The sequence below is a fragment of the Cotesia glomerata genome, linkage group LG5 (genome assembly GCF_020080835.1).
Source record: "Cotesia glomerata isolate CgM1 linkage group LG5, MPM_Cglom_v2.3, whole genome shotgun sequence".
Lineage (NCBI taxonomy): Eukaryota > Metazoa > Arthropoda > Insecta > Hymenoptera > Braconidae > Cotesia > Cotesia glomerata.
The window spans coordinates 25,230,690-25,247,106 of NC_058162.1; the positions used below are offsets into that span (position 1 = coordinate 25,230,690).

Below are 16,417 nucleotides of genomic sequence, written 5' to 3' on the forward strand. Positions count from 1 at the left end.
TCAATAAATTATTTTTAATTAAATTTTTATATTTTTAAAAGTAATTAATCATTTATGGAAATTATTATTAATAAACTTTAATAAAATTGATTACTTAATAAGGTAAAATCCCTAATTATTGACAGGGGTCTAAATATTGACACCCTAAATTGTTTTTAAATATATTCAATCATCTATAATAAGAATAACTTTCATATAAATTTTTATTAAATTCTAATTAATTAAAAAATTGAAAAAAATTATTGTCAATTCAAAATATTAAATATTAATTATTAAAAATAAATAAGGAGTACCAGTTCATCAAACCAGCTTACGAACGTTTATTTTCTTAACAACTTTGATTAGAAAAGCATTTTTTTTAAATGCTGAGTTTAAATTAATTTCTTCATCTAATAATATCTTTTTTTTTTTTTTTTAATTAACAATATATGAAAAATTTATAAAATTGAATAATCGAAATTAATTGTATGCTTTATAATATTTAAATAATGGGTGTCAATAACTAGTTGATAATTTTTAAGTTGAATCTCATATTGACAGCCATTCGACAACGCTATCACGCCTTTTTTTGACTTTAATCTAAAAAATTAACTGTTAGAGTTTGAACTCTTCTGATTCAATAAATTATTTTAAAATAAATTTTTATATTTTTAAAAGTAATTAATCATTTATGGAAATTATTATTAATAAACTTTAATAAAATTGATTATTTAATAATAAGTTTGGATAAATAAGAATAAGCAGATGATTATAGGCATGCTTAGTATAGGTTTCAATAATTGGGGTGAAGGTATGTCAATAATTAGATCAATAAGTTTTTTAACCTTCCAATAATTGGTGTATCCGGATAATCTATTTAATTATTTAAAATTAATTAGTAAATATCATTGATTATCATTTTAAAAAATTTTATTAGTAAAAACATTACTTGATACATTACCACAAACAAAATTCGATATTTATATTTGATTGCTCAAAAAAATCAAATCATAACTTTGTCTCTTATAGTTCCAATAATTGGGGCTTTTACTTTAGATAATATTTATGAGCTGATACGATTGTTATACTTTATTATAGTTTTAATTTATAAATTACGCACGAGGTTGATTCTAATGTTAAATTAAATCCGGCGGACTTTAATTTATTAATTGTCGTCAGTTATTAATAAAAGATTATTTGGTTAATAGGTGTAATAAAATTATGTCCGGTAGAAATTAGAAATTAATTATATTGGTTAATATTTATTGTAAGATTTTCCGGTAAGTTGCCTGCGTAGTAGTCAAAAGGTTCTCAACTAAGTAGAGTTAAGCTCAATTCAAGAGTATAAATTATCGAAATTAATTTATTAATTCTAAATTGTTTTATCGTGAATAAATAATTTTATTTAATTTCCTGATTTTCGACAATTTTTAATTTATTAATTTATTTAATAAAGAGCCTTGTTATTATAACTCAATTACTTCAAAAAAAAAAAGTTTTTATTCATTTTAGAATGATAACATACTTTAGCCTCATAATATAACATTACCTACACTAATAATGATCTTCTAGATGTACCAAATATTTAAACCCTAGACAGAAACAGTAGACATTAATCTGTGCAGCAGTAAACATGCTTGAACAGAAAATACACTTACAATTTTTTAATTACATTGGAATAATCCTGGCAACATTGTTGCTTTTTTATTTATACTGTCGCTACAAACTAAGCTACTGGAAAAAACGCGGAGTGTCTCAATTTCGCCAGACAAACCTAATTTTCGGCGATTACAAAAATGGAATACTGTTCCGCACTGCGCCTGGCTACCATTTGGCGGAACTGTACCATGAGGTGCCGGAAAATGTTCCATATATCGGATTCTATATTTTCCACAAGCCCTGCCTTTTGTTGAAGGATCCAAAAATAATAAAGCAAATCCTGTTCCGTGATTCTGAAAATTTCAACGATCGATACTTCGCAGGATCGCCGCAGAAAGACAGCTTTGGGATGAAAAATTTGTTCGGATTAAAGAATCCTACGTGGAAATACGTGTGGAGCAAAACTGTTCCATCATTCGGCCGGAAGAACGTGAGGCAGATGGTTCCGTTGATGATGGAAACTGGGGAACCTATGATGGAATTCCTGAGGAACGAACCTGCCGATAATCGGGGAGTAAAAATTATTGACGCTCAGGATTTGAATTACAAATATGGAGCGGATCTTATAGGCAATATTGCACTTGGAGTTAAGACTGATTCTTTTAAGTATCCAGATTCTGACTACACCAAATTCCGTAAGTAAATTTGATTAAGTTACACGGAAAAAAGTAAACTAAAATTCACGCGGATTCTGGTTAATTTTTATAGTTTCAAATTGTACAGCAGACATCGGGGTGGCGTAAATGTAAATAATACAAAACTTAATGTAAAAAGTATAAAAGCCATAATTTAATATCGAAAATGTGATTAGTAGCTGTCACTATACTAAATAACGACTCTCTCATCTTAAAAAATTACAGTTTCAAACAGTAAAAATTACCGTTTCAATATATAGTCTATACTATGAGAAGAAGGGGAAGGTCTCACACTCGGAGAATTTAACATTTCAAACAGTAAAAATTCTACTCTCAAAATATATATTTTACCAGTCCAAGCAAATCAATAATTATAGCTTGATTTTTAGCGTTGCGTTTAAAATTTACCATTTTACTCTGTAAATTTTGACGTTGCTTGTATAGAAATTTAGTAACTGTAGTTTATATTTTTTACATATTAAAAGATCATTTTTAAGGTACGAAATGATAAATATTAAAGTCAAAATTCTTAATTATTATACTTTAACATTTCCGACATTTACATAGCGAATATTACTGTTTGAAATAGTATTTTCTTCTATATAAATAATAAATTGTAGCATTTGAATGATAAATATTATGAAATTATTGTTAAAATCACAATTTTACTGTTTGAAATGGTAATTTTCTCCAGTTGATTATTACTTATTACAAATCAACTATTATTTATTACAGTTTACTTTTTTCCAATCAAAATTTCTTAATTTAATATCGAAAATGTGATTAGTAGCTGTCACTATAGTAAATAACGACTCTCTCATCTTGAAAAATTACAGCTTCAAACAGTAAAAATTACCGTTTCAATATAAAGTCTGTACTATGAGGAGAAGGGGAAGGTCTCACACTCGGAGAATTTAACATTTCAACTAGTAAAAATTCTACTCTCAAAATATATATTTTACCAGTCCAAGCAAATCAATAATTATAGCTTGATTTTTAGCGTTGCGTTTAAAATTTACCATTTTACGTTGTAAATATTGACGTTGCTTGTATAGAAATTTAGTAACTGTAGTTTATATTTTTTACATATCATAAGATCATTTTTTAGGTACAAAATGATAAATATCAAAGTCAAAATTCTTAATTATTATACTTTAACATTTTTGACTTTTATATAGCGAATATTACTGTGTGAAATAGTATTTTCTTCCATATAAAAAATAAATGGTAGCATTTAAATGATAAATATTATAGTGATTGTTAAAATCACGATTTTACTGTTTGAAATGGTAATTTTTTCCAATAATTCATTACTTATAATAAATCGACTATTATTTATTACAGTTTACTTTTTTACGTGCACAATTTATAATTTAATATCGAAAATGTGATTAGTAGCTGTCACTATAGTAAATAACGACTCTCTCATCTTAAAAAATTACAGTTTCAAACAGTAAAAATTACTGTTTCAATATATAGTCTATACTATGAGGAGAAGGGGAAGGTCTCACACTCGGAGAATTTAACATTTCAAACAGTAAAAATTCTACTCTCAAAATATATATTTTACCAGTCCAAGCAAATCAATAATTATAGCTTGATTTTTAGCGTTGCGTTCAAAATTGACCATTTTACTCTGTAAATATTGACGTTGCTTGTATAGAAATTTAGTAACTGTAGTTTATATTTTTTACATATTATAAGATCATTTTTAAGGTACGAAATGATAAATATCAAAGTCAAAATTCTTAATTATTATACTTTAACATTTTTGACTTTTATATAGCGAATATTACTGTGTGAAATAGTATTTTCTTCCATATAAAAAATAAATGGTAGCATTTAAATGATAAATATTATAGTGATTGTTAAAATCACGATTTTACTGTTTGAAATGGTAATTTTTTCCAATAATTCATTACTTATAATAAATCGACTATTATTTATTACAGTTTACTTTTTTACGTGCACAATTTATAATTTAATATCGAAAATGTGATTAGTAGCTGTCACTATAGTAAATAACGACTCTCTCATCTTAAAAAATTACAGTTTCAAACAGTAAAAATTACTGTTTCAATATATAGTCTATACTATGAGGAGAAGGGGAAGGTCTCACACTCGGAGAATTTAACATTTCAAACAGTAAAAATTCTACTCTCAAAATATATATTTTACCAGTCCAAGCAAATCAATAATTATAGCTTGATTTTTAGCGTTGCGTTCAAAATTGACCATTTTACTCTGTAAATATTGACGTTGCTTGTATAGAAATTTAGTAACTGTAGTTTATATTTTTTACATATTATAAGATCATTTTTAAGGTACGAAATGATAAATATCAAAGTCAAAATTCTTAATTATTATACTTTAACATTTTTGACTTTTATATAGCGAATATTACTGTGTGAAATAGTATTTTCTTCCATATAAAAAATAAATGGTAGCATTTAAATGATAAATATTATAGTGATTGTTAAAATCACGATTTTACTGTTTGAAATGGTAATTTTTTCCAATAATTCATTACTTATAATAAATCGACTATTATTTATTACAGTTTACTTTTTTACGTGCACAATTTATAATTTAATATCGAAAATGTGATTAGTAGCTGTCACTATAGTAAATAACGACTCTCTCATCTTAAAAAATTACAGTTTCAAACAGTAAAAATTACTGTTTCAATATATAGTCTATACTATGAGGAGAAGGGGAACGTCTCACACTCGAAGAATTTAACATTTGAAACAGTAAAAATTCTATTCTTAAAATATATATTTTACCAGTCCAAGCAAATCAATAATTATAGCTTGATTTTTAGCGTTTCGTTTAAAATTGCTAATAAGACCGTCGTTATTATAAATCAGCTATTATTTATTACAGTTTACTTTTTTCCGTCTAGATAATTATTAGATAGGTAGATAGATAATAGATTTTGTTTGATCCTGGAGTTCTAAGCTCCTTCAGGACCATCAAAAATAGATAAAGATAATAGTTTACAAGTATACATTTGATACAATAGATAATTATTAGGTGATAATAAAGTGTGTTTTTTTCAGTTATGAGCTTCTTCCGAGGATTTAAACGCATGATAGCATTGGTCACGGTGTTCTTCATACCCAAACTTGTAGAAATAATTGGTTGCAAAATATTATTCGACTCGACATACTTGCAAAATATTTTCCAAAAGTCTATCAAATCTCGAGAAGAAAGCGGTGGTAAAAGAGGAGATTACGTTGATTCGATCATTGAGTTAAAAAATGATAAGCAAAATCCTCTTTGGAGTAAGTTTTTTTTTATCTGTTTTGATTTTGTAAAATCCTGACCTTTTTTCTAAAATTGTCACTAATGTTACAATTAAAAATTTTTTTATTATTGTAAAAATTAAATAATCCTGGATATGGTTGACTCTTAAGGCTGTCTCTGGAACTTCTTGTTATATTAAAATTCAAAAAAACGCTCAAAAACTTTTCCATTGCAAAAATTTTAGCTCTTCACGCTCAAAATGCAACTTTGTGCTCGAAAATTTTGAAACTGTCTTGAAAAATTGTTTTTTTGATCATTTTCAACTACAATACTTTAAAAATGCGGAGTTTCGAAGTTATGTAATAAAAAACTTTCTTATCAAATTTTTTCGATAACTATAGCACTTTAATAAATCAATTTTGATGCAATAAAAAACGCAGAGATTAATTTTTTAACATACAGCCATGGAATAACAATGAATTAATTGTGTTACAGAATTCGAAGGTGAAAATCTTTTCTTCCAATCAGGATTATTCTTCTCCGGATTCGAATCAAGTACTACAACAGCAACTGTGGTCTTGATGGAGTTGGCACAGAATAAAGAGTATCAAGACCGCGCCCGAGAAGATGTTAAAAAAGCCGTTGCTGAGCATGGATGGACTTTCGAAGCTTTTGATAATATGAAGTACTTGGATCTCTGTATCGCTGAAGGTGTCCGATTGTACCCTCCTGTTGTCCACCTTGATCGGTGCACTCGCCAGGATTACAAAGTAAATTTTTTTTTTTATTCAAAATTTATGGAACTGTATTCTATTATAGGGGCATTCCACGCGAAATGGGAAAATGACTAAAATTTAAAAATTTCTCTAATTCATTCTAATTTGGTTCTAATTTATTACTAAAAGTATATTTTACTAATTTGTAAAAAAAAATTTGTTTAATCAATAAGAAAATCGATTTTTCTCTCCTAGTAATTTTTCAGCCGTACTAACTTGTATCCGGGACAAATGTTGTTTTACTAGTTTTAAGAACAAATTCATTTTATGTTTGTTATTAACTAACATATTTATTATTATAGTTTTAAGAACGAATTTTGTTTATGTTCGTTATTAATTAACACCTAAGTTTATCAAGATCGTGTTGTCAGCATGCTAAATCCTTTATTTGTGTTTTTTAATTAGTTTTTTTTAATTATCCTAAATAATTTATAGTTAAATATATAAACAATAATGTTTCTAAGGCTGAAATAATATAAAAGTCTTTTTAATAAACAACTTGATGTAGACATTTTGTACTTGTCCCACCAGTTACAAATGCCTGTCCCACCAGTCGCAATAAAAACACATATTTTTAATTGTTTCTACGTAGGTAATCAGTCTAATTCTTCATAATATTGAATGTTTGTAGTATAAATTTAGTATTGAGAGGGAAGTATTTTTTTTCAGTTTAGTGGTCGAACTGAAATTGGACTTTAAGTATACCTTTGGTAAAAGAGAAGGATTTTTCTTAGTCTCACCAGTCACACTCAGTCAAATTATAATTACGAGAAATTTAAAAAGTAATGAAGGTTTTTGATAAACGGATATTGTTAATTAGTTATTCTTCTATATTATAAGATAAATTTTACTATAGGGGCATTCCATGCGAAATGGAAAAATGAATCAAATTTAAAAATTTCTCTGATTCATTCTAATTTAGTCCTGATGTTTTATTAAAAGTTTATATTTTACTAATTTGTAAAGAAAATTTTTTTAATCAATAAGAAAATCGATTTTTCTCTCCTAGTAACTTTTCAGCCATACTAACTTGCATACGGGTCAAATGTTGTTTTAATAGTTTTAACAACAAATTCATTTTGTTTGTTATTAACTAACATATTTATTATTATAGTTTTAAGAACAAATTTTGTTCATGTTCGTCATTAATTAACACCTAAGTTTATCAAGATCGTGTTGTCAGTATGCTAAATCCTTTATTTGTGTTTTTTAATTAGTTTTCTTTTAATTATCCCAAATAATTTATAGTTAAATATATAAACAATAATGTTTCTACGGTTGAAATAATATAAAAGTCTTTTTAATAAACAACTTGATCTAGACATTTTGTACTTGTCCCACCAGTCACAATAAAAACAAATATATTTAATTGTTTCTACGTAGGTAATCAGTCTAATTCTTCATAATATTGAATGTTTGTAGTATAAATTTTGTATTGAGAGGGAAGTATTTTTTTTCAGTTTAGTGGTCGAACTGAAATTGGAATTTAAGTATACCTTTGGTAAAAGAGGATTTTTCTTAGTCCCACCAGTCACACTCAGTCAAATGATAAATACGAGAAATTTAAAAAGTAATCGAGGTTTTTGACAAAGGGATGTTGTTAATTAGTTATTCTTCTATATTATAAGGATAAATTTTACTATAGTATAAATTTCATTCACATAATTATAGGTTATAATTAATGGAATTTCAGAGTCAAATGTCCCACCAGTCATATTAATTTTTATTTTTCAGGTACCCGACACGAATCTTGTTCTAAAAAAAGGGACTCCTATTTTTGTATCGGTATACGGTTTGCATACTGATCTAAAGCACTTTGAAAACCCGAGAAGTTTTATCCCCGAACGATTTAGTGACGCTGCCAATTTAAATGACGCCTATTTTCCGTTCGGCGGAGGACCCAGAATGTGCATCGGTAAGTAGTTAATAATCTAATAGGCTTGAATTAGGGACTTTATACCGACGTATTGTGTTGCAGGTAAAAAAATCGGACAGATGCATGTAAAAGTCGTGCTTTCCAAGATTTTGGCTGAGTATGAAATCTATCGGAACCCAGAAGAAATGTATGACGTGGACAGACGGTCAACTTTCACTGCATCTGCCAATGGAGTCAATATTGAATTCATACCATTGAAAAAATGCTGCAATAAATTTATTGATCTATGAATGCGTTCCAAATTTTTTATTAAATTTAATTATGTATAGTTTTTTAATTAAGGTAATAAAAAGCTTGATCTGGTGATTTTAGTTACAAAAATGTTTCATTTCACCTAATTGTTGAATATATATTCTTTATACATCATGGGGAAAGTCTATGTAAAATTTTCAACAAATCAACTTTTTTTTTTTTTTTTATCTGAAAATTCAATATGTTGAGCATGTACTGACGAGTGGAAAAAATAAAATCTTGAATATTAACGAAGTTATAGCTGTTGTAATGGAGCGGAAGGATAAACCAAAAATTCAGATATTTTAAGTTGATAAAATACTTTTTTGAGGTCAAAAATGTCAAAAAAAGCCTCAAATTCTGATTTCTTTTTCAGAGGATTATTTTATATTTTTTTTTTAATTTTAAAAGTTTATCCTTTCCGTTAATATTTTCTAAACAGAAAATACTTTAATTTTTTTGTTTCAAATCAATGGTCAATGAGTAATAAATAGAGCAGCTTGGGACCTCACAACAGTGGCACCAAACAAAAAGTTATATTATCCTGAGTCGCCATTTTGACAGGAAAAAAAAATTACTTTTGTACTCTAGAAAGGTTCAATAAAGTTGTTTTAAAGTTTAAAAACAATAAAATTATTTTATCACCTTCAAAAATATTTTTAAAAAATGAACAATTTTGAGGCTTTTACATAGACTTCCCTCCTTAATTTCATACCCATGGGTGTTGTTATGCATAAAACGATTTTATTAAAATAAGAAAAGACGAGATAACTAAAAGATATGTTATTGTAATAAATGAGTATACTTAAAGCAATAAATCCATTAGTTTCTTTAACAATTATTAGTAAAGTTGAAATAACAAACCAGTTTGCTACTTCACTAAATCAAAGCTTTAATAGTAAATTATCGATACTGCCATTCTAATACATATCCCACATTTAGAAAATTTTACAGCAGACGGTAAAAACAGTTCAATTTTAACGTTGATTAAATGGGATTCAACGGATGCAAATATTTGTTTAAAATTAGTTATTCAACGATTTGATCTTTAAGGAAGTCCTTTCGCTCCAGTTGAGTCACAACAACTGTAGTATTCAATATTTGATAAATTAAAATAAAAAACCCATAAAAATTCCTAAAGTTAAAAAATAAATAGTATATGAGGTATTAATCATTGAAATTTTTTAAATTTTTAAAAAAATTAGGAAAACGGTTGACCCTGGCCATCCCTGCAATATCCCGCTAATTCCATACCTGGGCGCTTAAAATTGCATTTACGACGTTTTTGAGCTCTTCGAGCTCAAAAATACAATTTATATGTTGTTTCGAGCTCTCCGAGCTCAAAAAGATAACTTTTATATGCTTTTGAGCTCTTCAAGCTCAAAAGTTCGATAGAAGGTTGATAAAACACTATTTTTTGAGTTTTCAAACCGCAATAACTTTTGAATGAATGAACCGATTTTCACGCGGTTGGCGGCATTCGACGCAGTTTTTTAAGCCTTATGAACAATTTTTAAGTTTGAATTGATCAAACTAGAAATTTCGAAGTAATTCCGAAAAAACACTTTTTTGGGTTTTCTCTCCTGCACGATATATCTCGAACAAATCAACCGATTTTGACCGGATTAGCGGCGATCGACGTGTTTTTTTAAGGTTAAGAGCTGATTAATTTTTGGAGATGATCGATAAAGCCGTTCGAGTTATTCCAAAAAAACCACTTCTGAAAAAAATTTTTTTTTCAGTTTTTTTTAGATTTTTCGAAATCTATCGGTCCGAATCGATCCAAATTGTATCCAAAATCGAAGTTTGGATAAGCCCTTTCGAATGGCGCCAACCGCGATCGAATCGGTCGAGCCATTCAAAAGTTATGAGAGGTTTACATACTTACATACTTATACACACACACACACACACACACACACACACACACACACACACACACACACATAACTTGAGGGAAATTGAAAAAAAAAATTTTACCTAATTTTTGAGGGGGGCCGTCGTGCTCCAGGGTGGGCCTTCGTGCCCCAGGTTCCCCTATATAATAATTAATTATTGTCAATCATTAATGTAGGACCTTTTTATTCTTTAAGGATCGTTAAGTGCTTCTAAAATTATTCATAAATTAAAAATATTGAATAATGGATTTTTTTTTCACGTTACTCATTTTTTGATTACACTGATCAAGGTCACACTTATTGCATCGGCTTTATATATCACCGTACCAGTTAAAAATGAAAGTCATGAACATTTAATATGATAACAGAGAGTAAACAAAATAAAGTATTGCGAAAAGATTTACAAAAAAAGATGATTACTATACTATGTAATAAATAAATGAATAAATCATGCAATAAGTTATTTTGATACCAAGTAGCAACAGTTGCATTATTCAGTTACAATTAATCGACCGATTTTAACAAACATGGAACAAAAAAGTGGAAAAGAGGTTATTTTTTTTTTTTAACACGAAAATTTTTCTAAGTAATTTGAAATTTTGTAATCCTAAAGGTACCGGAAGCTGTTTTCGAAAATGGAGTTTGGAAAGGAACAAAAATTAATTTTCCAGAAGGGTACCATCGAATTGGAAAAAGAATTCTTGAACAATTTAGAAAATATCCTGATTTTATAGGACAGGTTTGTAATTTATTAATTTTTTTTAGACACTAAAAAATATTTGACTGCTTTATAGTTTAAAAATTAGCATAATTGCATCGAGAAATTTTGTTAAATATTAAACACAAATTTTTTTGACGAAATGACGCTAAATTTTTAACTCTAGATTGATGGTGCGAGTGGAAAAAAAGACAGTTATCAAATGATGAGCGATAGAAGCATAAGGTGTGCATTGTGGCTCAAAAAACAAGGAATAAAACCCGGAGATGTAATTGGTTTTTGTTCAAAGAACCATTTAGACAGTTGCATACCCTTCTTTGCTTCTTTTTTTATCGATACAATTTTCAATCCTTGGTGGGACAGTTCTTTGGACGAAGGTATTTTTGATTGTTCTATTGAATTAAGATTCATTCAAATTTTAAATATTTTTCTCAACAGAACTGGTTATCTATTTTTTGAAAACAACAAACCCCAAAGTGTTGTTTATCGATGAAGAATCTGCAGAATTAATAATGAAAACACTCGAAAAAAATAACTATGCATTGCCTGTTGTTGTTTTTGGACAAAAAACTGGTCTGTTATCCTTTGAAGACATTTTAGAAGCTCAAAATGATGGACAAGTGAAAACTTTTGAGTGTACGGATACAAAAGCTGAAGAACCAGCGATAATAATGTACACTTCGGGTACAACGAGTAATCCCAAAGGAGCTTTGCACTCTAATCGATCATTAGCTCATATAATGTCCCATTATCCGACTGATAACACTTCACAAATTATTCTGGGGTTTTCTACACTCTGCTGGATATCGGGGATAATGGTCACGTTGCGGTCGATATTTTACAAATATACTATGATAAATTCTCATCATACCAGTGAAGAAGTTGCTTGTCGATTCATTGAAAAATATAAGGTATGATTTATTCATTTTTTTGTTAAATAAAAAAAAAATTTTATTCTCAAAATTTTGATCTTTTTTAATTTATTAAATATTCAGTAAAAATTTTACGTTCAAAAATAAATTTCAAATACCTTTTAGATTAAATTTAAACAAAATATTGTTTTTTTTAGGTATTTTCAATGAAAAAAATTTTTTTTGAAAAAAATATACACAATAGTAGTACAATGATTACTTATAATAGTATAAAACTGCTTATTTATTAAACTGCTTCGACTTCATTGAAAAAAATCTCAACCTCAGGCATAATCGTGTACTGAAAACAACGAAGTCCAATAAAAACTATGTCACCAATTGTCCAAAAACAGAATATTAGCTCTCATTAATAGATATCACACTGACATAAATTTTTTCGATGGTTCCAAAATTGTAATTCCGAAATTCTGCAATACTCTCTCTTTTGTAGATTAGTCTAGTTTCTTTTATAATTCTATTTATATTAAATTCTCTCAAAAATTTTTTTGTATTACCAATATGTACAAAGCCGATTGGCGTTTAAATAAACACTGATAGAAGGATTTATTTGTATTAAAAAAATATTTGTTAATAGTTAACAAATCATTTATTAAAGACCATTTTTTAGTATCAAACAAATATTTCTTAGTATTTAAAATGATTTGTTTGTATTTAATAAATCAGATATTCATTTATTAAATATTAATAAATCTTTTTAAATACTAAGAAATATTTGTTAAGGACTAAAAAGTGGTCTCTAATAAATGATTTGTTAAATATTAACAAATATTTTTAACTATAAACAAATCCTTCTATCAGTGAATAAGTAAATAAATAAATAAAAATATAGAAAAGGTACAAAATTAATGTTAACATGGTAATTGATTTAAAAGTTTGATTAATAAGATAAAATTTAGATTTAATAGTAAAATTTAGACAATAAGATTAAAACAAGACCAATTATTGTAAAAACGCACTAAATTAAGAAAGATTTGAATTGAACTACATCGCTGACTTAATAGATTAGATAGCATGTATTGCAAATTTATAATAAAGGCGTCGAATCGGCATTAGAGATCAATTGATAATAAATATTCAAACATGTTCTTTTTAAATAGATCTAGAAAACTCGCATCTAATAGTTCTATCGGTATAGCTTCTACTAAAGACGTAATGATGATATCACAAAAGAGTCACAGTAATTCTGAAAGGACCTTCTCTACAATCACTTAATTTTTTTTTTTCAATGTGCATTTATAAAATGTTATACCAAACTACATTTAAGTATGTTAAAAAATACTTTAACCCAATGTTTTTCATTATAGGTTACCAGAATAATAATGGGAACGAGTTTCGCCAACAGATTCAGCAAGAGACTGAACGTTTGGAACTATGACTTATCCTCGCTAAGTTTATTAATGGTCGGCGGAGGAGTTCTATCAAAAGAAATAACTAAATTTCTCCATAAACTGTTCAAAAACGCTGACATTCACGTTGTTTATGGTACTAATTACATTTATTATCCACATTTCATGATTTAACTTCAAATTATTCAAATTATTCAACAGGTACCACCGAATTTGGAATAACAGTAGTAACAGGACCCAATTCACCTAAAGTGATTGCTCCTAAAGGATTAGTCTCCTGTGGAAGAGCGTTAGCTAATGTGGAAATAAAAATCGTCGATCCAGAAACAAACAAAATTTTGGGTCCAAATGAAGAAGGAGAGCTTTATTGCAGAGCTCCAACATTATTGACTTGCTATTGGAATAATCCTTCGGCAACTGAAGAAGTTTTTGATTCGGATGGTAGGATTAGAAAAGTACCCAGCCCTGGGATTCAATAGTGAAATTGACATTTTGATGATAGTTTTCTATTTTAGATTGGTTCCGCTCTGGAGATTTGGCATACTATGACGAAGACGGCGATATTTTTATTGTTGAAAGAATGAAAGAGATGATAAAATATCGCCTTCATCATGTAGCGCCAGCGGCCATTGAAAATGTGATACAAGAGCTACCAGGTGTCGCTGAAGTAGCTGTTGTTGCAAAACCTAACCTTGAAGATCTAGAACAACCCATGGCTTTTGTTACTAGAGTTCCTGGAATGGAAGTAAGTTTTCAATAATATGGTCCTAGCAACCTGCAGTAACTATGCTTTAATTACTGCATTACTTAATTTAAGGAAGTTCGAGCGAATCTAATGTAAAAAATAAATTCCAACTTTGAGCTTTGAAATTAAGTATACGTATAAATAAATACGTCATATATCTAATCCCAAAATTCAAAAAAGATTCACCGTTTAATTAGTTAGATATTAAATTTTAAAAATCACATATTTTATCTCCTTATACACGGGCTCTTATGGCGGACAAACTTTTATCGAGACTTTAATTATTTTTTTCAATATTAACTTCCCAACTTTAACGGATAAAAAACTACACACAAGAAATTTGGATTATTGCAAAATATAAAAAGTAAGCCATTCGGCTCCGCCCGAGATGGAAGGTAGATTTCAATTTTTTGTAAACTTCGATAAAATAACTAATAATTGTCAAAAAGTTAACGTTGTGTACGTCAAATTAGAAGTAATTTTGTAAGCTTTTACATGAATTTATCAAAAATCAGCTATCTTTTTGCTATTAAAAGTTATACATAAATAAAGTCACCGGAAACGTAATTTTTACTATTTTGATCATTTTGAAGAGCTACTATTTCTAAACTAAACGAAGGATTTCACTCATTTTAATGCTCATGCAAGCTAATTGTGTAAAGAATTTGCATACTAAATTTCATTAGGATCTGTTGAGAATTCTCAACAGAATAACATTCATAAGTCGGTTGCACTACACATTGCCTGAAAATGGTTCAATAGAACTCTTAACTTTGATAAAATAACTAAAAATGGTCAAAATGTCAATGTTATATACGTCAAATTAAAGGTAATTTCATGAGCTTTTACATGAATTTGTCACAAATTAGGTATCTCTTTTCAATCAAAAGTTATACATCAATGAAGTCACCGAAAACGTGATTTTCACTATTTTGATAATTTTAAAGAGCTGCCATTTCTAAACTTATTGATGGATTTCACTCATCTTCGAACTCATCCAAGGTTATTATCTATAGAATATGTGTAACAAATTTCATCTAGATCCGTCAAGAACTGTAGACACAATCGCGGCAACATCCTGCGTTATATTACGTATATATATATATATATATATATATATATATATATATATACTATATATATATATATATATATATTACATACATATATAAATTTTTTAACTAACGTTATTTTTGAGCTTTACTCGACTAGTTAAGAGATATAACGACAAAATTCCGAGTAAATTCCGACATGAAGAATAATGCAAAAGATTGATTTCTATGAAATGTTGAAACATTTGAAACATTGAAGACACTAATTCAGATCTCGACCTTTCCAATTCTTGAATTTAATTTAAGAAACTAATTTTATAATATAAATATTCCGAAGACAAAATTTTCCTTATTCTTTTAATTATATAAATTCTAGTTTAGAAATTTTAAAGATTTCTTAATATTTTTTTTAGATAACTGAAGATGAAATTCATGAAGCTGTAGGAAAAAAGCTACATGACAAAACGAAACTTCGAGGCGGTATTTGTTTTCTCGACAAAATGCCTTACACAGCATCGAAGAAGATTGCAAAAAAAGAACTCCGTAGAATGGCTAGAGCTCTAGTTGAAAAATCCTAACAATTTTACTTTCATATCAGACCTATAGATTGATCTGGTCTTATCAGGATATTTATAAGAGTAAAAAATAAAATTTTCAATCTTTACATAAGGTATAAGCCCGAATTATTAACACTATTAGAGATAAAGTTATGATTTGATTTTTTTTAAGCAATCAAATATCAATATCGTTGAATTTTGTTTGTGGTAATGTCTCAAGTAATGTTTTTACTAATCAAATTTTTTAAAATGATAATCATTGATATTTACTAATTAATTTTAAATAATTAAATAGATTATCCGGATACACCAATTATTGGCAGGTTAAAAAACGGATTGATCTAATTATTGACATACCTTCACCCCAATTATTGACACCTATACTAAGCATGCCTATAATCATCTGCTTATTCTTATTTCTCCAAACTTATTATTAAGTAATCAATTTTACTAAAGTTTATCAATAATAATTTCCATAAATGATTAATTACTTTTAAAAATATAAAAATTTATTTAAAAATAATTTATTGAATCAGAAGAGTTCAAACTCTTACAGTTAATTTTTTTAGTTTAAAGTCAAAAAAAGGCGTGATAGCGCTGTCGAATGGCTGTCAATATGAGATTCAACTTAAAAACTATCAACTAGTTATTGACACCCATTATTTAAATATTATAAAGCATACAATTAATTTTGAGTATTCAAT

The 16,417-nt window shown here is 27.7% G+C and overlaps 2 protein-coding genes across 2 annotated transcripts; both read left to right on the plus strand.

Moving 5' to 3' along the window:
* The first annotated feature begins 1,531 nt into the window (after positions 1-1,531).
* On the plus strand, positions 1,532-8,689 carry LOC123265995 (cytochrome P450 6k1-like). The gene is made up of 5 exons (XM_044730022.1): positions 1,532-2,273; positions 5,336-5,560; positions 6,018-6,292; positions 8,033-8,213; positions 8,277-8,689. Exons 1-5 carry the CDS (start codon positions 1,613-1,615, stop codon positions 8,462-8,464), a joined length of 1,530 nt encoding a protein of 509 aa, XP_044585957.1. The 5' UTR covers positions 1,532-1,612; the 3' UTR covers positions 8,465-8,689.
* Positions 8,690-10,803: 2,114 nt separating this feature from the next.
* LOC123265400 (luciferin 4-monooxygenase-like) lies at positions 10,804-15,825 on the plus strand. Its single transcript, XM_044729123.1, has 8 exons — positions 10,804-10,914; positions 10,977-11,102; positions 11,248-11,458; positions 11,520-11,992; positions 13,318-13,495; positions 13,561-13,800; positions 13,875-14,104; positions 15,570-15,825. The coding sequence occupies exons 1-8, from the start codon at positions 10,891-10,893 to the stop codon at positions 15,732-15,734; spliced, it is 1,647 nt and encodes a 548-aa protein (XP_044585058.1). The 5' UTR covers positions 10,804-10,890; the 3' UTR covers positions 15,735-15,825.
* The last annotated feature ends 592 nt before the right edge of the window (positions 15,826-16,417 follow it).